The sequence below is a fragment of the Gorilla gorilla genome, chromosome 3, assembly GCF_029281585.2.
Source record: "Gorilla gorilla gorilla isolate KB3781 chromosome 3, NHGRI_mGorGor1-v2.1_pri, whole genome shotgun sequence".
Taxonomy (NCBI): Eukaryota; Metazoa; Chordata; class Mammalia; order Primates; family Hominidae; genus Gorilla; species Gorilla gorilla.
This window is the reverse complement of record NC_073227.2, coordinates 114,114,509-114,136,053: the sequence shown is the minus strand read 5'-3', so window position 1 is coordinate 114,136,053 and position 21,545 is coordinate 114,114,509. Positions and strand designations below refer to the sequence as shown.

The window sequence follows — 21,545 nt, the reverse complement described above, 5'->3', positions numbered from 1 at the left end:
GATTCCAACTGTTCTAAGTCCTTTTTTTTTCTTTCTTTTTTTTTTTTTTCTGAGACCGAGTTTCACTCTTCTTGCCCAGGCTGGAGTACAATGGCGTGATCTTGGCTCACCACAACCTCTGCCTCCCGGGTTCAAGCTATTCTCCTGCCTCAGCCTCCCAAGTAGCTGGGATTACAGGCATGCACCACCATCCCTGGCTAATTTTTTTTTGTATTTTTAGTAGAGACAGGGTTTCACCATGTTGTCCAGGCTGGTCTTGAACTCCTGACCTCAAGCAATCCGCCTGCCTTGGCCTCCCAAATTGCTGGGATTATTGGTATGGGCCACCGCACTCGGCCCACCTTCTAAGTCCTTTAGGAGAGGGAGCTCTATTTTATTCTTTGGCATCTCCTAGGGTGGTTAACTCTCCTGATATAGATTGGTGCTCAGTAAGTGCCCATTCATTGATGAAAACAAGAGGGATGTGGGTTACATGAGACAGTGAGGAAGAGTTTGAAAGAAATAAAAGAATTAGTCACCAAAGGAAGTTACACTGTTTCCTGGGCGCATTGCCTTTCTACATCATGAAAATGGTTTTCTCTGTATTCTCAGATTGCCATTACCAGCACAGCAGAATAGCTATTTCTTCAGTCAATTGATAGGTGGCTAATGTTTCCATCAAATTTGATGACCCTCTAAATTCAGGCTAGAGTTATTACAGAGTGATGTGACTTGGTCCACCTACCTTAAACCAAGGGCTTTCTGACAATCTTCTCCCATCTTTCTATTTCTTTCAGAGTTTGTTTGGCCTGAGCAAATTCTTGCTCCTTGCTTTTCATAAACACTCACTGGTTATCATTTTGGCTTCTCCCACTGAGTCACTTATGTCGGACAGTCAGAGGGTGAATGTGTTGTACCTCCTGGAATGATGCCCTTATGCCTCCAAAGGCAGCTGGTATCACGTTTGAAATTGAGACATCTTAGGGCTGGATCACATTGTCCCAGGCCAAATAGCCTGAAAACAACAAAGTCAAGTCATGGGATCCAAGAAACTATGTTGCCTGCTTCTCTTTTTCCAGAAGCAAAAAAACCAAAAAAAAAAAAAAAATACTGTATAAGGAGGTATGGGGGAATTATTAGCTAGTTTCCATTTTCATAGACAATCTCAAGAAGGTATCTGATAGAAACTCCCTTACATTAGTGTCTCAGGGATCCTCTGCTCTACTAGTATCTGATCGCCTGGAAACCCCGTATGCAAATTCCTAGGATTTTTCATTGACTGAATCAACATCCCTTGGGTTGGAAGAAAACTTAAAGAAAATAAATAATCCTGTACATTTCTGCTAGGTTGTTTCCAGAAGCAGATGCATTATTGAAAACAAAAAGAACTGGCCTCCCAACTTCCTGGTCAACTTGTGGCCCAGTGATTTCATATCTCTTCTAGTTTTGTGGCCCCCTAAGGTACAAAGAATGATGCCTACTCCTCCCTCAAATGCTACTTCACCCCTGCCCCAGATCATTGAAGATCCCTTCCAATCCTAGCCCCTCCCTTACCAGCACCCCATCTTTAAGAGTTTGTAGAGACAGGAAGGTGGGAGGAATTGTGGGGAACTGTATCTAGAAATGACAAACAAGTGTCCAGTGGTCCAAAAGAGTAACGACATCTCTTGGCTTGAGAAATCCCAAGACCCCAAATCCTAGCTCACACCTTCTTCATCAACCTAACAGTATCTAGGCCTTGCAGCTGTGGTGAACCTGCTGGACATCCAAACAGCATTTTCTTTATCATGTCTCTCAACTCACTAATCAGAATTGTTGAAAACAATAGTGAAAAATACTTATATTGAAGAGCACTTTGTTTTTCAGCTCTGTGGAGGAGCCTTCTGGTTTCCCTGGGGAAAAGTATGAACTTGCAGAATGGGCCTGGCCTACTTGTAGATTAGGCAGCAAAAGCCTAATTTGTTTGTCTGGGACCAGAGAAAGCAGAGCTGAAAAGGGAGAGGCATCCTGAGAAGAGAAAGGCCTACAATCTTTGTATTGAAATGCTTAACTTTTCTTGAGGAGCCAAGGAAAGAAGAGTCAGGCACCCGCCCGTGGAACGACACGTGGAAGACAATGCCCATATGTTGGCTTCTCGTTTAAACTCTGAGAATTTTACTAGCATTAAAAAAAAAAAAAGTCTTTAGAATAACAGAGTGAGTGAAGAAATGCATCTCTGGCTAGAAAAGAGAAGTAGATCTTCAAATACCGGCGCTGGGCCGGGCGGTTGCATGGGTTCAGGAGCGCGTTTGCATCTTCGCTTGCGCAGGAGGATGCTCTTGCTTCCTACCTAGTCCTGGTTCACTGCTTCAGGTGCCTCAGCCCCCAGCCCAACTTTTCCTGAAAAACCCCACAGCTCTCCCGCCGCCGCCTCTGCCGCCTCCAGCTTCCCCTCCCCTTGGCATTGCTTGGCTTTAACTTTGCGCAGCTTCTTTGCGTGCTGGGCTGGTTGCTGGGAGGTGCAGTGGGCAGTGGCGGCTCCCGCTGCGCAGCTGGGGGAGGAGAGGGGCCCCGGCCGAGTGCGGGAGACGGCGAGAGACGCTCGCTACTGTGAGCTCTGCTGGTGGGGGGCCAAGGAAGGCTGTCGACGAGGAGGAGGCCGAGGTTGAGGAGGCCGGGGAGGGGTGATGATGGTGTTAAATGTGGCCGCACAGCTCCCCGGGGAGCTGCCTGAAAGGAGAGTGCGCTCACCAGCTGACAGCGCGTGCTCCGCTCCAGACGCTCCGCACCGCGGCCAGGAGCCTCTGCCAGACCCTCTATTGTCAATCGTTCTCTAATTAAGAAACACTCACATTACGGCAAACCACCCCCACGCTTCTTGGTTCCTGTCCTTTTCTTTATACTCCTCCGACTTCTCTCCTCCCCTGCCTCTCCCCTGCTTCCAAGGATTTAACCCATTCTCCGCTCAGTTTCCCCTTTCTCCTTAGGGGCCTAGTAGGAGAAAGGGAGGAACCTTAGCTGTCGGCGTCTGAGACTCTTCTTGGCCTAGGGGCGAGGGCGGTTAGTGAATGTAGAGTCAATAACATCGAGAAAAACTTATGCCTTTATTATATCCTTCTCCCTCCATCTCCTAACCCTTCTCACAAAAATAACTGCAAGCAATTCAACTACGATTGGTTATCTGTAACGCTGAGCAGCTCTTGCTGGTTTTTCTAGATTGCAACTGACAAGTCTAGATTATAATTGATAAGCACATCTGCTACTTTTACTTTCCAATTCTAATTCGAGTTTGTAACTGGCAAGACGAATTTGATAATATTTTTCTTGAACTTTCAAATGAACAAAGGAGAGAAATATTACAAGCTATCTTTTGGTAAAAGACCTCTTACTTGGTTCAAGCACTCTGCTTACTTGGTTCAACACTCTAAAATCAATAGAAAGGCCTTATGAAAATATTGGTCATTCATTGGTTAAGATTAAGGAAATTAACCTCCCCATTTTTTTCTGGTCAAGTTGGACCCCCAGTTAGCAATGTCCCATAGAAATCGTGTTTAAACTTGTCTGTTGCCAAAAGTGATCTTCCTTCAGCTCTCCGTGAAATCAAATAAGTTTCCCAAAGTGTGGCGAGCCAAAACCCTCCACAAATAAAAGTGCTGGTGGGGTGGGAGGCAAAGACAGAATATAAAGCAAGCTGCTTAAAATATATAAAACTCTAGAAAGCACCAGCAGTGTCGCAAAGGACTAACCCGATTTATCTATCTTCATTACTTTAAGAAATGCTGCCTCTTTGTTTGTTTGGGTGATATTAAGCATGCTTAACTTGCACACATAGTTGATTCCTTTGCTAGTATCTTGGATACTTGGATCTGACTTTGGAAGGTAGAAGCTAATTGCTAATAATGGAGAGAAAGGAACCAGTCAGCATGGCAGAAGTGGTCTGGCATATGGGGAATGAGCACTCAGAAATACTCAATATTCAAGTTTCCAAAATATTAATGAGATTATAGCAACCTGCAGCTATATGTTACAGCTTGTTAATGGAGTGTAAGAGAGCGAGCTGCCAAACGTTTGTTATGCAAACTCCATAGCAGAACCTTAAAATGGAAATGTGATTGTACATCTCTTTCAAAGAAATGCCAGCATTAAAAAAAGAAAGAAAGAAATAGAATGGAGAGAAAAGGGGTTAAAGCTCTCATTTGAACTTTGATCACTCAATTTACCACAGTGATTTGACTTTTCGTGCATGTCTTAACGGGTTAGTAAAATTTATCCCCCCTTTTCAATCAACGGTGTTATAATATTTCCAATTCTATATTGTTATAAAGACTATATCAGTATAGTATTTCGGATATTCCGTTATGGTTGTTTTTCTCTTGAGGAGAAATGTAAAGAATGTCCTTAAATGAAGCTGGTGTTATTTTCAATTCCTATATAATGCCACTAATATTTAAAAGTATAAATATCCACCTACTGTGGTGGTACAACCCCTCCCCACCACCATTTAGATAGCTGTAGCTCTTATCTATTGATTTCCTCAGAGAAAAATTATGAGAACATCGACCTAGTGGCCAGGAGTACTAAGATCAGTTCTGGATATTGACACTTTCTAGCTGTGTGATTTTGGGGGCAAATTAGGGACAGCAGTTTCCTCATTTATAAAAAATGTGAAGGAAGATGTTCCTGATGTCCTTTCTGTTTTGCAATTTCTATGAGCCAATGAAACATATTAACATCGGACAAGGTCTTTCTCCTCTTTGATTGACACAAAATGAACAGAAATGGTTTTGAAAAATGAAACATAGAATTTCTTTGAGGAAAAAAGAAATCACCTTTTCCTTCCTCCTGTCCTTTTCTGAGTCAGATTCATAACAGGTAAAATGAGTCTAGGTCCTTGTCACATGCAGGCGAACACACTAAGCAAATAACTATAAAAATATGCGTGCTCTCATCCCTCAAGGTTGCTGTATGTCCATACCTGTTGGGTCTGCTTATTGAGAGCGAAATGGAAATGTGTTAGAAGCAATCGCTTGATTTATTCAGCAGCCCGAAGATTCCTGATGTTTATCGTGAGCACGGCAAACTCGATGGGTGCAAAAGGTTATCTAAGGGACAGGTGCATTATTTCTGCCCTGGAAAGTGTCGCCAGCCGCCTGCTCGCTTCTCCCAGAGAGCTGGCGGACGTTCTCTGCGTCTCTTGGTCGGCTTCCGCTGAAAGCCACAGATACCCAGGTGGTCAGTAAAAAGCTGGTTCCGCAGTTTCTTACTTAAGGAGACCAGAACCTGCGCTCCCTAGTGCATTACTCTTTCTGCAAACCCAGTTTGTGGCGCTTTCCTTTTTCTTTTTGGCGCTTTTCTCTTTTCAAGGTGCTAGGAGGAGAAGAGGATGCAGGAGTGATTATACTAACCTTCCCTTGCGCTTTTGGGTGCTTCATTTCCCAGCAATTTGTTATCCCAGTGAGGCCACAAAAGATAAAAGACTTGGCTTAAAATCAGCGTCTCAAATTCAACGATGTTTATCCAGTGGAATGTTGCCGAATATTTAGTTTAATAAGTAGTCCTACTCTCGTGTTTGCCAAATTTATTTTTTAATTCCACTTTCTTCTCTCTCTCTCTCTCACTGTCTACACACACACACACACACACACACACACACGCACACACACGACTATTAGCTTTTCCAAAACCTATGATCCTGAGACCCAGAATAGGTTTTTCCTTAGTGAGAACACCTGAGGTGAGAGTGACAGCACCGTTCAGTTTATGCAATTGACTCAGAAATGTAGTTGAATATTTTCTACATAGAAGCTAATTTAGAAAGACAAAATAAAGACAGACATTAGCTTCTACACTGGCAGAAACAGAATTGTGTGAAAAGAAGAAAATGAGTGGAGGTCAACAAATTCCCAGGGCAACTACACACTTCTAATTTTTGAATCAATGAACCCCATTCCTTTTTTTCCCTCAAGTTTTTTTCTGTTATCATCTTTGTCTCTTCTGGTCTTCCTCTCCCAGAAGAGAGAAAGAGAGAGAGAGAGAGAGAGAGAGGCAGAGACAGTGTGCACTGCGCTTGACCTATGTGAAAAATTTTCAGCTTGAGTAGGTTTTATGAGTGGACATAGCTAACCCTGGTAAAGTTAACTACTCCAGGCTAGGTTCTAGCAAACCTAAAACTTATGGCCTCCCCCCCTTGCAGATGTTGTTGGAGCAAGGAGTAAAGAAGACTGGGAAGATCCTGGCCATCAAAGAGGCAAAACTGTGCTGCAAATTTGGAAGAAGTTTTATCTCACAATTTAATTATTGACCTGAGTGCTTTTCTTTGAAGGGGTTTTGATACTACCTGAAGGCATCAAGTTTACAACATTTTTCTTCAAAACTATAAGATCGCATAAATGGCATTGAATAGAAGACTTAACTCAATTCTTCAAAGTCATTCATTTGAAAATTGTTTTCAGTAGTTATGCTCATGGAATAAGTGACAAAAAGGCTTCTTTTCACGTTTATTTTAATCATTTGCAAAACAAAATACATTAAACAATGGCAGTTGGCTTTGCTAAATTAAAATAAAATGATCTCGAGTAGAAAACGTAAAAAATGAATCAAGATAAGTAGAAATGGTAGCAAACAATAATAAATAAGTTTTCTAATATTAACAAAACAAAATAAAATTGACCAAATGCTTTTGACACTACTAGATTTTTTTTAATTTTTCATTTTTTAAACAAACATTTGCAAAGAGCTTAAGAATTATAAGTGGCTGTGTTTAAAAAAAAAAAAACTGGTCTGCAATTGGCAGTTGAGTTTCTCCTGGAGCCACCACCGCAGCAGCGGCTGATAAAGTGCGTGCGCCGAGTTTCCTAAAAGACGCCAACGTTCTCGCGATCGGATGCACATACTGGGTATGTTTATACAATATATAAACCTTAAAGTTCCTTGTTTTCTAACAATTCCATAGTCAAAAGTTATCCACTTTGGAAGCACTAATTTTGCGTTTCATTGTGCATTTTGGAAAACAACTTCGGAAGACTAAATCTCCCACACTTGAGTGCGCAACACACAAGGATGGATGCCCAGGGCGTAAAATAAATTAAACCCAAACCAGTGACAGAGAAGATGCGACGTTTTAGCAGCGTATTGGCAGCAGGGAACTAGAATAATGATGCCATATACGGGTACCTACAATTATACCGTATCTATCTACAGGGGGAGCAGAAGGTGGGCGGAAAGGACACAATTTTAACAGAAAGTTTTCATCAAACAATATGGACAGTAGGAAGTTTGGAACAGCGGCGGCATTTGCAAACCATCAAATGTAGCTGCCATCTGAAGCCAAGTCGTTGCTAAACAACGACCATCGCAGAGCAAAAATTAAAGGGTGCGGGGATCTTTAACCGCGGGGCTTCCCGCGCACTGGGAAAGGGCAGTTTTGTTTCTGTCTCAGTTTTCAGGCTTCTGTCACCTTCCTAAGTTGCCTCATCCGAGTCACTGTAATGGGAATGGGGGGAAAATTCCCCGTCGCTTCTGTGGGACCGAGGCGAAGTTTTGCTGTTTTCCTCCTGCACTGGCTGCAAGATGCTCCCGGGGAGAGAAGGAGACAAATTCTTTTGCGCCATCATCGCTGTCAGGGCGCTGTCCTCGAAAGTCGAGAAGTGCAGAGCGTCCAGCTGCACCGAGTACCCTCCCGCAGAAGCTGGGGCTGAGAAGCGAGTCCGGCAACTCCCGGGCGGGGTCGGCCGCTGGCTCCCTCCGGAAGCCTGCTGAGCCCCAGCTGCGGTCGCGTTGCCCGCGCCCCCTTCATAGGAGGCCGCGGTGCGAAGGTGGTGGTGGTCGCTTTTGCAGGAGGCTGGAGGCGGCGGTGGCTGTTCCCCTCCGCTGGGCGTTTGTAGCAGCTCGGACAAGGCGTTGATGTAGATTTGGGCCATCTGCAGGGTCTCATATTTGGACAGCTTCTTGTCGTTGTTGAACGACGGGATAACATTGCGCAGCTGGTCGAAGGCGTGGTTCAGCCCATGCATCCTGCGCCGCTCCCTGGCGTTGGCTGCTAGCCGTCTCTGCTTCTGCACCCCATTCACCTGTTTGCTGGAAGGGGCCCGTTGGCGGCTGCAGCCCAGCTCGTCTACCACCACCCCGCCTTTCAGCTTGCACAGCTGTTCCCGCACTTTCACCGGCCCGGGGCTCTTGCTGCTGCTGGCACCGCCGCTGCTCCTCCTTACCACCTCCCCCTGGCCGTCCGCCTCGTCCCGGGGCGCAGCGGCCTCTGAGGCACCCAGCTCCGGGGAATGTAGCAAATACTGGGCGGCGCGTGCCGTGCAGATGCCCTGCAAAGTGGGAGCCAGCCAGGCGCGTGGGTCGGTGCTGTCCAGGAGGGACAGCTCAGGCGGGTAGACGGGATGCTCTCTCGCCTGCAAAGTTGCAGGTGGCTGCGGCGGCGGCGGCGGTTGCGGGAGATGATGCGGCTGGGGCTGGCGATGGTGGTCTCCCAACTCCTTCACTTCAGCCCACTCTTCTGCGTGCAGCAGGCGGGACATTGCACTGCAAAGGCTCGGAGGCTCAGGATCGGAGGCAGCACTGGGACACCAGCTCAACCAAAAAAAAGGCCCTTTCCGGGTCTCTTCTGCAACGTCTTATTTTTTTTTCCCTCCTCGACCCTCCCCCACCCACTCGGAGATCACACACCAGGTCGCGTGCAACGATGCTTCTCCGGTTGCTGAAGGCGCTGCGCCCCTTTAAAAAGCGGCACGCGCCACTCAGTCTCCCCCCGCTCCTCTCCCAACCCCCTCCTCGCGCCGGTCGCGTGTCTTCTCAGCCAATGGAGGGCGCGGGCAGGCGCGTGCGAGCAGCCAATCAAAGAGTTTTTACACCCCGAGAAAAGTTCTTGTGTGCAGAGGACTCCCGAGCCTGCTCAGTTTTTTTTTTTTTTTCCTTCTTTTAAATTCGTCAGATTCATATGTTAATTGCAGGGCTGTAATTCGACTCCGGTGTGTGTCACCACCCCGGCGGCTGGGGTGCGGGAGCGGTGCGGAGCCGGCTCTCGGCTGGTGCCCAAGCTGACTCGGGTCAGATGTGCACGACCGCGGGCGGCTCTGGGCGATTCTGGACGCGCCAGGCGCCCAGAAGCCACTCAAAGCAGAGAGAAGGCCGCCTACCCTGTGCTGCCCCCAAGCTAGGATCACAGCTCCCACTTCTGATGCCCAAGCATTTACGATTTCTCATGTATAATAGGATGTTTGTATTTATGTATGCAGGTATTTATAAATCTCTCATGCATGTTCATAGATATATAACTGCTACATGACGTCCATCATTTAAGATTGCTGTTGGAATAAAGGGGGAAAACCCACTCGTCTCAGAGTATGTTTCTTGCTTTTACTCCATCTTTTCATTTTTTACTTCAGATCTCTTAGTTCGACTTCGTCATGTGATCTTTTTCTTAGTGGAAAATAGAGCTGCGGGGTAGTGATAGTACACCAAATTCCAGATCCCCCAATTCTCTCTGTCCCCTTTCCCCAGCACCCTGCGGCCAATTAGGATTGTAATCTGCCTAAATCTCTCCGTTGAGTGTAATTTAGGGCCAGAATATTTTACGGTATGATGCAGAGTTTCAACACACACAGTAGGACTCCTCATTAAATGCCCAGCCAGGGGAGGGTGCCCAAAGTAAAATGAAAGGCGCCTGCATTCCCTGCAATCCTTAACACTTTCAAGGCACGGAAGCCCCAAGTTACCTACCCTTTTGCCTCGATCGCCCTCACTACTGCGGGCTCGTGGCTTCCTCAGTTTAACCTCCTCCCGCCCCTCCGTTTAGTTAGTGTGGGCTTCCCCTTTCCAGCCCCCACCCCCAACCCCCTCCGCCCCATACAATCAGGGAGGTCCTTGGCAAGGCGGGGAGGCCAATTCCCAGGTGAACGCCCCCTCCGGTCCTATTAGCCTCGGCCTAGTGTATTCACAGCAAAGAGCCAATCAGAAGCTCCTTGGCCCTGGGCGCGCCCCAGCTTGCGCCCAGCGCGCCCTGGCTCTGGCTCCGGGCGCTCTCCTGCACCGCCCCTGGGGCGCGGGAGTGCGATGCAACCAGTTGATGCTACTGTTGCTTTTACTTTCCCAGTGGCTGTAATCCCGAAAGGAGTCTCATCCTCTAGGGCAGATGTTAAAAAAGGGCCCAAGAGATAGCTCCCTGGAATATGTCTTTGCAATGTCCAGAGGCAGTTGAATGTTGTTTTCGCAAACATTTGCCGGGGCTTGATCTAACAGGTCATCTAGAACTCCTTGGGCAGTAGATTTTCTGGGACTGGACTGGACATATCCTATAAAGATACAGAATGGCAGAACAGGGTGCTAAAATGATGTTTAAGACATTATTCTTCACCTGTTTCTTCTTCAACCTCGTCTGTTTGCTGGTGTCTAGGAATAGTCTTGGGCGTATCTTACGTGCCAGAAACTTCAGAGCTTTATTCTTGTGTGAATGTTTGGGCTCTGCTGAAATAAATGTTAAAGACACATAAAAGCAACAACAAAAAACAAACCTAATCTGAAAACCATCCATGAGAACAAAGAAAAAGAAAAGGCCATCTAATGTATTTTTTTTGGGCAGAAAATTCTCCGTTTGGTGATTGAACTGGGTGTTATTGAAATCGACTAATAATGCTGTTACTATAAATAGTGCTACCATATAAAATGTGCTTCTTGAGAAAATAATTGCTAGTAGCTGTAGATGCTTAAGTAGAACTTTCAGAGAGACAATTAACTGTCATCTATATATGTATGGCAGTGTAAGCAGCTAGTGCCTGGTAGTATCGGTTGTCTATATTGCATTTTTTTTCGTATACGTCCACTTTTTTTCCAACTCTATCAGCTGAAAATTAATCCTGAAATTCTTTCACATAATGTCACTACCAAATGTGTAGGATGCCCAAATTTTCCTTGAGCTTGCATCATCCAAATTTTGTGCTTTAAATTTGATTGTATAACTACACAATATTCACTTTCCTTTGAGTTTCAACAGTTTTATGGGCTGTAGTGAAATATTTGCTGAATATATAGAATATTGGTCCTAATATGCCAGGGTTACATATAACCTTTAGTATTATTACTTTTTTGAAGCAAACGTCTATTTTTAGGTGAGTAAAGTAGAATGTTCCAGTAATGTGAGGGACAGTAAGAGTTTTGGTAGTTTATGGTGAAATATATTTATTTGGCCCTTAAAATAAGTAGGGATCTATTCTTCTCCTCCCTCTCTTCCTTTTTCTTCTCTTCTTTTTCCCCCATTAGGCAGGGCTGAGGAAGCTTGTCATCTGAACTGGGGAAGGGGGCACAGGGCCTTGAGCATGGGGTTGGAGTCTGAATAGTGTGATCAGGACATCCTTAAGGACAGTGTGTGTCATAGGATGTCAAAACACCTGTATTAGTTCCTTCTCACACTGCTTCGAAGAAATACCTGAGTCTGAGTAATTTATAAAGGAAAGAGGTTTAAATGACTCAGAGTTTCACATTGCTGGGGAGGCCTCAGGAAACCTACAACCATGCTGGAAGGCAAGGGCGAAGCAGGCACCTTCTTCACAGGGGGGCAGGATGGAGTAAGTGCAAGCAGGGGAAATGCCAGGCACTTATAAAACTATCAGATCTCATGAGACTCATTCATTATCACGAGAACAGCATGGGGGAAACCGTCCCCATGATCCAATTACCTCCACCTGGGGCTGCCCTTGACACGTGGGGATTATGGGGATTACAATTCAAGGTGAGATTTGGATGGGGATATAGGGCCAAATCATATCAACAACAAATTGAGTATCTGTGGGAGCTGGATGATGGCAGCAGCAGCACAGCCTGAGGTATCACAGTTTAAGCAGAGAGAGCTTCTAGTGTGTGTGGGCAGCCAGATTAGTTACATACAGAAGGATGAATGCAAAAAAGTAAATATTTGAGGAGAACGAGAATAGATTTCTCACTGTCAGAGAAGGGAGTTGCAAATATGGAAATGGAGGAAGCTGTGGTGATAGATTTGAATTGGAGGTTTGAATATGAGTTTCTAGTTTTTAATATATATGAATAGATGATATAGAAATAAATATATATAAATGTCATGCCTGTGTGTGTGTGTGTGTGTACCTATGTATTTCCTAGTTCTTTTCACTCTCAGTGTCTCAGTGCCTGAGATTAGCAATTGAACATATCTAGCTCCCAGATTTCAGTTTCTCAATAATGTTCTGCACTAAAAAGAGCCAGGGTTCTTGGAAAAATCATTTGATTTCAGGGATGGAGCAGAAAAAACACAAGATAAGCCAAACACCTCTTGTTTTCTCAGAAATAAGGAAGTGTTCAAAGAATGATGGAGACATGTCAAAATACTATAGAAGCTTGCTTGAAGCAGCTTCCGCTGACAACCTGTAGGACAATTTGAGTATCAAAATAAGTAATGATAGTGACAGATTATCTTCCTGAGAAATAAAGAAATCCATGAATCTTAGACAGAATAAATAAATGCCTGAAGGTTTGAGAAATAATTATTAGTTACAAAATATTTATTGATTGCAAGTAAAATAAAATTGACTCTACCATGGAGATGTATAGCAGACACCACCTTTATCAAGTGATCAAAGTTGACATCACCAGTAATGAGACAGAACAAATTTAATTTATATGCCTTCTGTTAGGATGCAGAGAATGTATTATTACTTCTATGATATTCCTGCCAAAGATGCATATCCTGAAGCCAATTGAGAGAAAACACCAAACCAATCCATAAAGAAAGTCTAGAAAATAACCAGCCTGTAATCTTTAAAAGTGTCAAGATTGTGAAAGACAAATCAAGTCTCTATTCCAAGGTGAACCAAGGAACTATTCCAGGGTAGAGGTGGATAAAGAGAATGCTAATACATCTGATGCCTGATTCTAAACTAGGTCTTTTTCTAATAAAGAACATCATTGAAACAATTGACAAAATTGGTGTCTGGGAAATAGATGGTAACAAGTTAATTTCCTCATTTTGATTGTTACAATTTGGTTACATCAGAGAATGTCCTCCTTTTCAGGGAATACTCAAAGTATTCAGAAAAAATGGGTGGCTTACTCTATAGTGATTTTGTGGAAAAGGTCCTTTGTACTATACTTACAACTTTTTTGTTAGTTTGAGATTGTTTCAGAATAAAAAGTGAAAACACTAGAAACCAAACAGGCATATTTACTTTGCTCTTTAGATGCCTAGAGTTACTAGTTCAAGTCAATCCAAGCATTATCTCTAGTGTTTTGAGGCCTGTAGTTACTGCTGAAACTTTAAGTTAAATTTTGCTCCACTCAGCCATGGTACAGTATATATCCAATGGCTTTAAGAAATCTCGGATTTTAAGGACTATTCCAATTAAAGAACTGCAATATTTCTCAAGAGGTGTAAATAAATTGAAAATTAATTTGAAATGTGTTCTCTTATAGGTTATTTTAAATAAGAATTTCCAGGTCAAGATGAATTATCCTAAGCAGTTTCTCATCGTGTCCCAGATATTAACAAACAAGCAAAAACCAAAAAAAGTGTTTTGTTTAACCATTTGTTGTAGCCTTAACAGTGGGAAATAATTAAGCATTTATCCTATCATTCCTATATGAAGGATTTCAGAGTAATCAAGTAGCTTTAGTAATGACAGAAGAATATTTTAGAGTAATTCCATATAATAAAAGTAGAAGAAATAAGAGCTTTAGAAAAATCAACATTTTGCATCTCCTAATGAAAATTTTATTGAGGCAATGATTAAGAATAAATGAAACAATAGATCAAAGTATTTTGAGGAATTTTACAATGAAGGAATCAATCTGTCACTCCTTGAAATCACGGATCAATTTTAGCATCGTTTGGAGTGGGAGACCCTGATATGACGTGCTTCTTGCTTTCGTGGATTATACACTACATAGTCCCCTATGAAGTATTCCTTAAAAAAAGAAAGTAAACCTGAATTTTATTAAGACTTTGAGATAACCTCCTGCTTACAGGAAATATGGAGGACATCATATTAAGTTAGATGATACCACAAGAATAAAAAAAACAAACCTATATTGTGAAACATTCTGTAGAACTAGTGTTCAGTATCAGTAAGGCTGTGACATGAAGAAAAATGGAGGGAAATGAGGAGGGACCCATCTTGATTAGGACAATCTTTAGATACAGCATCTAATGCAATGTGTGGACCTTGTTTGGATTTGGGTTCAAACAAGCTCACAATGAAAGAATTTTTTAAAAAATTATAAAAGATAAATTTGAACTCAGTATTAGATGATACCAATGAGTTATTATTAATTGTTTTAGGTACTATAAAAACAATGTGATTGTCTAGCAAGCTAGAGATACATACAGAAGCAAATAGAGGTGAAATAACATGAAGTCTACGATTTGCTTTAAAGTACTTTATCAGCAATATTAATAATATGAAAAAGGAATAGTAAGGCAAATATAGAAAAATCTTGATAATTGATGGATATGGTGATGTAAAGATTCATTACTGTTAGTACTACTTGTACATAAAAATTTTCACAATAAAAACTATTCAAAAATCCTGTAGCATCTCACTGTTTATCATTTCAACCACATAGCTTAGTTCAACATTTAAACACCTGTGACACGGTCCTAACTTATGTTTCTCGACTGAAATTGTGTTATTCCATTAACACAGTGGTTCTTAAATTGTGATCCAATGACCATCTACCTACATGATAATCACTTGTGATTTTCACTAAGAAGGTAAATTCCTGGGCCCCTTCAATTCCACCAAGTCAACTTTGTGAATGAGGCCCAGTCATGTATTTTAAATAAGCACCCCTAGGGATTGTTAGGCATGCCCCAGTTTGTGAAACATTGCCCTGAAAGTTTCCCTGTGCTCTATTCAGCTACTTTATAGTTCTTAAAACATGTATTTTCTGTCACCACCAGTACACGAATCCAAATACCTATTATCCAGTCCTGTCTGCTAAAATTGAAATTTCGAGATCTAGGTCAAATGCTACCTCCTCTAGTAATTCTTCCCATGTGTCCTTCTCTGGGAGGGATTCATTAAATTACCATCTATCCTTCAGCAAGGAGGTGAAGACAAGGTGTTTGAGTCTATTACTACACTAACAGCTTGTTAGAGAAGTTCAAAGTCACATTTATTATAGTTCCTAAACTTATCTAAGATTAATTGACCCCCAAGAAATGTAAACATCTTCATAATTTTATACTATAGGTATTAGTTATCTATCGTTACATAAAAAATTTCCTCCATAGTCCTTAAAACAATAAATAATTATTATACTACAGTTTATGAGGATCAGAGATCCTGAAGCTGCTTGACTGGGTGGCCCTGGTTTAGGATCTCTCGTGAGGTTGCTGTCAAGATGTCAGCTGGGGCTATAGTCACCTGAAGGCTTGGCTGGGACTGGAGGATCAACTTTCACAATGGCTCATTCACCTGGATTGGAAAGTTAGTGCTGCCTGTTGGTAGGAGGCCTCAGTTTCTCTCCATGTGAATCTCTACCCCAGAGCAAGTGATTCAAGGGAGAAAGACACAAGTCACAATATCATTACAATATCATTTAGATCTATACTTGGAAGTTACACTCTATCATTTCTGCCATATTCTAATCATTAGAGTTGAGTTACTAAGTCAAGTCTACACTCAGAAAGGGTAATTAGGCCCAGAAGGGAAGGAAAGAATATAAAACCGTTTGTGGACGTAGGTTAAAACTACCAAAATATCCCTTTGTTTTACATCAATTTCTCTGTTCCTTTTGCAAAATTTAATTCCTCTTTATTTTACTGAGGTGGGGAAACATGTTCAGTAAAGTGAGATAAAGGTAGCAGAATTTGGTGAACCACAAGTGAAGAAAAAATTCAGGCTTTTCTGTTCCTGCAAGAACTTCAAATGGCATATGTTCCAAAACTTTATGCATAAGTCTGCCATTTACACTCTCCACAGAAACCATATTATGGTAGTTAATTTCCAATGTGTTTTCTTTCCTTCCATTTTTGTGATATCTCTTTATTTCAAAGTCATATTTGTGAATTTGTTTTACATTTATATAAGTATATCCTAAGCATTTATCTAATGGTCATTACTGATGGCTAAGGATAGTGATATGCTGGTAAATGCATAATAATTTACTCTTTGGAAAAAGTGCACACGTATTATAACGATATAAATCTATTAAGCATTTTATTGATATAAAGAATGCATGGCAGTTTGTAAATAACAATAAAATATTCAAAGTTTGTTATTGGAAATCCTCTAGATCTAACAGATTCTCACAGAATCCTTGATTTCATTGATTTTTGCCATTCTTGTATCCCTAACTAATCAATGATTGCAACTGATGAACAAATGTAGTTCCCACATGAATGTTGGTTGGTATTTTTCATTTGTGGTTAATGAGTAAGATGAAAGTGAAATGACAATGAAGCTGTTTGTCAGAATTCATTTGAGAATCAATGACGTGTGCAACTTCTTTGCTGAGTAGGATAATAGTTTTCAAATACTGGAAGAATACGTGCTCAATCTTTTGTGCTATTCATGTAATGGCTACAGACTTTGATATACTTTTCAGTTTAGTCTGCATTATTAATATTTTCTCTATCGCTTTCTTAAGACTAGACAATCAATAAAACAATAAATCAAGCCAGGATTTGTGGCATTTGCTAATTTCTGTTGGTGTAAATACGAATGTGGCTAAATTAAACGGACATTTTCTTAGGCTATATATTAATTGACCTGCTCTTCAACTTTTGACATAGTTGAACACATTCTTTTCAAATCTATCTTTTCTCTTGACTTGGGAATACCATATTCTTTGTTAGTTCTCCCTACTTCTCAGGTTGTTCCTTCTTGATGTCTCTTAAGGAGACTTTTCCCTTACCAGGCTTGGTACCATGCTCTAATTTCCTCTTAATCCATATATGTCATCTATATTCCAATCAATACCAAATTCTTATCTCTAGCCCCGTCCTTTTTCAATGATTTTCACCGCTCTTAAAATAAGCACAAACATCAATAAACAACACTAATTTGGAGCATCACTGATGTTTCCCTGAGGAAGTAAGAAGTGAAAGTTGAAAAAGAGGTAGCTCAGGAAAGGTGAACCCACAAACAACAATTAGAACAGCAGCAGCAGCAACAGCAAGAACAGCAATGGCAACAAAGGATCCCTGCACAGTGGTCCTTATGTCTTCTGTCTCCCATTCAAGTACTAACCAGGCCCAAACCTGCTTAGCTTCTGAGATCAGACAAGATCAGGCATGTTCATTTATCTCTTCTGTCTCACCTCCACCACTCTTCCACTCTTTCATGGTCTTCTAGGCACATTGGTCTTCTTTACTTGCTCATATTACCAAGCGTCTTTCCACCTCAGGGCTTTCACACAAATGCTATAGTTTTTTTGGTCTTGCCTGTCCCTTTCTTATCTAGTTATCATCTGCTCAACTTTAAAGTTGTATTTCCTCAGGAAAGCATTCCCTGGTTTCCCAGAATAGGGTTGTTCCATGTTTTACATATTTTATGATACAGAATGAGCATCCTAAATCCAAAAAATCCAAAATCTTCCAAAGTTGCAAATGTTTTGGGAGCCAAGATGACACCACAAGTGCAAAGTCCCACACATGACCTCATGTGATGGGTTGCAGTCAAAATGCAGTCAAAACTTTCCTCTATGTGCAAAATTATTTAAAATATTGTATAAAATTACTTTGAGGCTATGTGTGTGGGTGCATTTGAAATAAATGAATTTTGTGTTTGGACTTGGATCTCATCCCCAAGATATCTCATTATATGCAAATATTCCAAAATCAGAAAAAAATCAAAATCCAAAACACTTTTGCTCCCAACCATTTTGGAATACTCAACCTAGACCTTATATTTGTTTCCTTAGTATTGAAAATCATTATCAACAATTATCTGTGTCATTATTTATTTAATATTTGTTTCTCCTCTGTCTCCCTCCATCTCTGCCAGTGAGGCTATTCTGTTCATGGGCCCCTTGTGCAAGCACTGGGGTTGCTGAGGAAAGAAACTCGCTGACTCTCACTGGCTGAATCATCTTTCCCACTTGGCTGTTCGGTGGTAGATGGTCTCCAGGGGATATTGATAGGAGACAAAAAGATCTGCACATTTTGTATTCACTTCTATGGATCCCTCTACATGATTCTTCCTCATATCTTCTAGACCCCACTCTTCCAGTCTTGCTCCTTACAAGTCCATGATTAACCAGCCACTGCCCAGGAATTTATCTGTGTTCTTACCTCAGACCATTTCTCTCTTCATACAGAGCTGATGACAGAGTGAACCATGCAGGACTTCCCCTTAACACTGTTTTCCAAGGCCTCTTCTGAGACAGGCTGTAGTGCAACAGAGGCTTATTTTCATCTTGCAATCACATTAAGTCACCCTATCCATGAACCAAGCCTGAGATTTTCCTTCTCCATTTGCTATTTCTTCTCTACTAGCTCACTAAATATGAGGCATTGATGAAACTAAGTAAGTAATGTAAAGGTCTGGGACACTAGCATGTGTAACTTACTTATGTTCTCTGAACCTGCTTTGATCTGATCCAGAATGTACCATTTTCACAACATGATGAATTCCTATTGTGCCTCCCTCCACAAAGTTATGACTTGATGTAATATCAGGATAAAAGTAACTAGCCTCAGTTTCACAGTCACTTAATATTCCTTGGTTGGGAGTTCAGTCTCTATTTAGGTCCAGTAGCGTGACAGATCTACTTTCAGAATGCTGAATAGTTCCCTGCTACAGATAGTACAGCTTGCTGCATGCCCTTGGTGGTCTTTGCTGTGATTCTTCTATGGGGGCTTTCAGAAGATTGTACACGGCATTCTTATGTATCATCTCAAGTGCTTCTAGCATCATGGAATTTACTGAATCATACGACCTAAACGGCAGGGATGCTTGTTCCACAGCTTAAATCTGTTGCAAAGCCCCACTCAAAACTATTTGCCATCTGAGTCAATTGATAAAGGAGTCAGAGCTGTATTTCTAAATATGGCATGTGTTATTTCCAAAATCCAAAGAGGATTACCAGGCATTATACCTTTCTTCATGGCATAGATGCAAGGAGTAACAAGTTGCCCATTTCTTTGGGTGTGTTTTAGCATTTCACAAACTCATGGAATTCTTGAAACATCACCAATTTGGCTGAATCTTGGTCTTTGTAAGGTAAATCCCTGACCCTGTTCCATGAGAGGGCCGTATAGGCAAAGCAGCCCCCAAAATGCTGAAGGAGCTGGGAAATTGAACAAGGAGGCAGATGAATGTAGTTTGTTGGTAAGGAATGCTTTGCTGGGGGACTTACAGACAGAAACGTGATATTGGGTGGTCACTATACAGGTAGATTACACCTTTACTTTCCAGAATCAGGGCTTATATACCATGTGGAAGGGGTATAGGTGCTCCAGCAAGACAATCAAAGGTAGAACAGGCAAGAATACTATGTGGGTCATAGCCCATAATTTGCGTAATAACATCAAGGTTGACATGTTCTTACACTAGGAACAGTAAATACAGTAGGAATTGGGATGCATCAGGGTGTCTGGGGCTAATGAGAAGACAGCATGGTGGATTTGCATTTAAGATGAAGCCACTTTGTCTCCACACACCCCCTGGGCCCACATATGCCTCACAAGGGCATTTCTTATAAAGCTTCTTTCTCCTCCCTAGGTCTAATCAAAATGATGTTCTGCAGATGTTCTGCAGAAGGTCCAGATGGCAAAAGTCCCTTTATAACAAGAACTATATTATGAAGGAATGTTAGCATACCCCTTTTCAAGATCATGAATGTATGCTGTTGCTCATTCCAAGTGAATGTGAACTGCTTCTAATCAGCCTTTCTGATAAACTCACCAGATCAGTAACTACATAATAAATGTAGCAGTAGCCCGGCAGCCAAGATTGGGTAGCTAAAATATGCGCTGAGAAAGAATTCAGGGAATAGTTTAACTAGAATTTCAGCTTTTGGTATTGACAGTTAAGCGGGATGCTTTTTTCCCTGAGTTGCCCTGGGGAGACGATTCTCCATTTCTGGTTTACAGGACCAGAGTATTGGATTATACTACAGGGGCACTTTCATTTAAGTAGTTTATTTATAATTAGGCTAGTGAGAGGTATAAGGGTGAGGCCACTTAGTTCAGTTCCCCGTAGTCTATTGTCATCTGCCATGATCCAACTGATTTTTTGCAGGTATCAGACTAGCAAATTAAATAGGCACATAATAGAGATCACACTATTCCTGTCTCTTTTACTGGCACACATAATTTGAGAATGATACTCTGTAGTTTCATCTAGTATGTGATATTTTCCTGATTTAGTATCTTGGAGGAGGTACACTTTCAGACACTGTCACTTGGCTTTTTCTGCCACTATAGTTTTTAATTCAAGGGTTGGGGAGGAAATGTGAGGTTTCTGACAACTGCTAAGCATATCCATCTAAGTGATACACTTAAGGACTGGAAAAGTGACCATTACCTTTGTGCCCATTGGACCCCTGTCAGATGAACTTGGGCGGGAGCCTATTTATCACCTGATCTTCACATGCTCTCATTGTAGCAAAAGATCCACGATGGCATTTTGCTTCTTCTGCTATCAGTGTCAGCTCATACCCTGTATTTTAAAAAATTAATATTTGCGGGGTTTTTAAATTTCCCAAGTATATTCTGGCAACTATTTGTAGGTCCATTTGCAAAAGGATTGGAGGAGTCCTCAAGGTAACCTGGCATCCCTTGCATTAATTGGTTCAAACTCGCTCAGGTGCAGAAAGTAGAAAAAAAAGATTAGTTCATAGTTTTTGTGATGGCTATTTGTCCTACCTGCTTTTGGTCCTTTCTGTTTATATAGATCATTCAATACCTTGGTTAGCTACCTGCATTTGCTTCCTACTGGTACTGAAACAAATGTTTTGGTCAGAGTTATCCAGGAAAAGAGAACTAATAGGAGATTTTTAATATATTTATTTATTTTAAGGAATTGGCTCATGTGATTTTGGAGGCTAGTGAATCCGAAATCCATAGGGTGGGCCACCAGGCTGGAAACTCAGGCAGAAGTTAATGCCACAGGTTTGAGGCACAATGTCTTCTCTGGGAAACCTCAATTTTTGCTCTTCAGGCTTTCAACTCATTTGATGTGGTCCACCTATATTATTGCGGGTAACCTTTCTTACTTAAAGTCAACTGATCGATTGTAGATATTAACCACACCTATAAAATACTTCCACAGTAACACCTGGATTAATGTTTGATTGAATAACTGAGTGTTATAGCCTAGCCAAGATGACAAATAAAATAAACCATCACCACAAACTATTACAAACGTAGTTGCTCAAAAACACACAACGTTTATTGCCTTAGTGTTCTGGGAAGTTAGAGGTTTGAAAACAGTTTCCCTAGATGAAAATCAAGGGGTCAGCAGGGCAGCCTCCAGGGAGAATCCATTTCCTTGCCTTTGCCAGCTTCCACAGGTTGCTTGCATTTCTTGACTCATCCTCTTTCTCTAGCTTCAACGCCAGCAGGTTAGCATCTTCAGATCTCTCTCTCTCTCTCTCTCAGCTTTGTTTCTGTTGCCATAGCTCCTTCTCTG

The 21,545-nt window shown here is 41.8% G+C and overlaps 1 protein-coding gene across 1 annotated transcript; it reads right to left on the bottom strand.

Moving 5' to 3' along the window:
- Nucleotides 1–6,445: 6,445 nt before the first annotated feature.
- Nucleotides 6,446–8,657, bottom strand: ATOH1 (atonal bHLH transcription factor 1). Its single transcript, XM_004039134.5, has one exon. The coding sequence runs from the start codon at nucleotides 8,481–8,483 to the stop codon at nucleotides 7,419–7,421; it is 1,065 nt and encodes a 354-aa protein (XP_004039182.1). The 5' UTR covers nucleotides 8,484–8,657; the 3' UTR covers nucleotides 6,446–7,418.
- Between the last annotated feature and the right edge of the window lie 12,888 nt (nucleotides 8,658–21,545).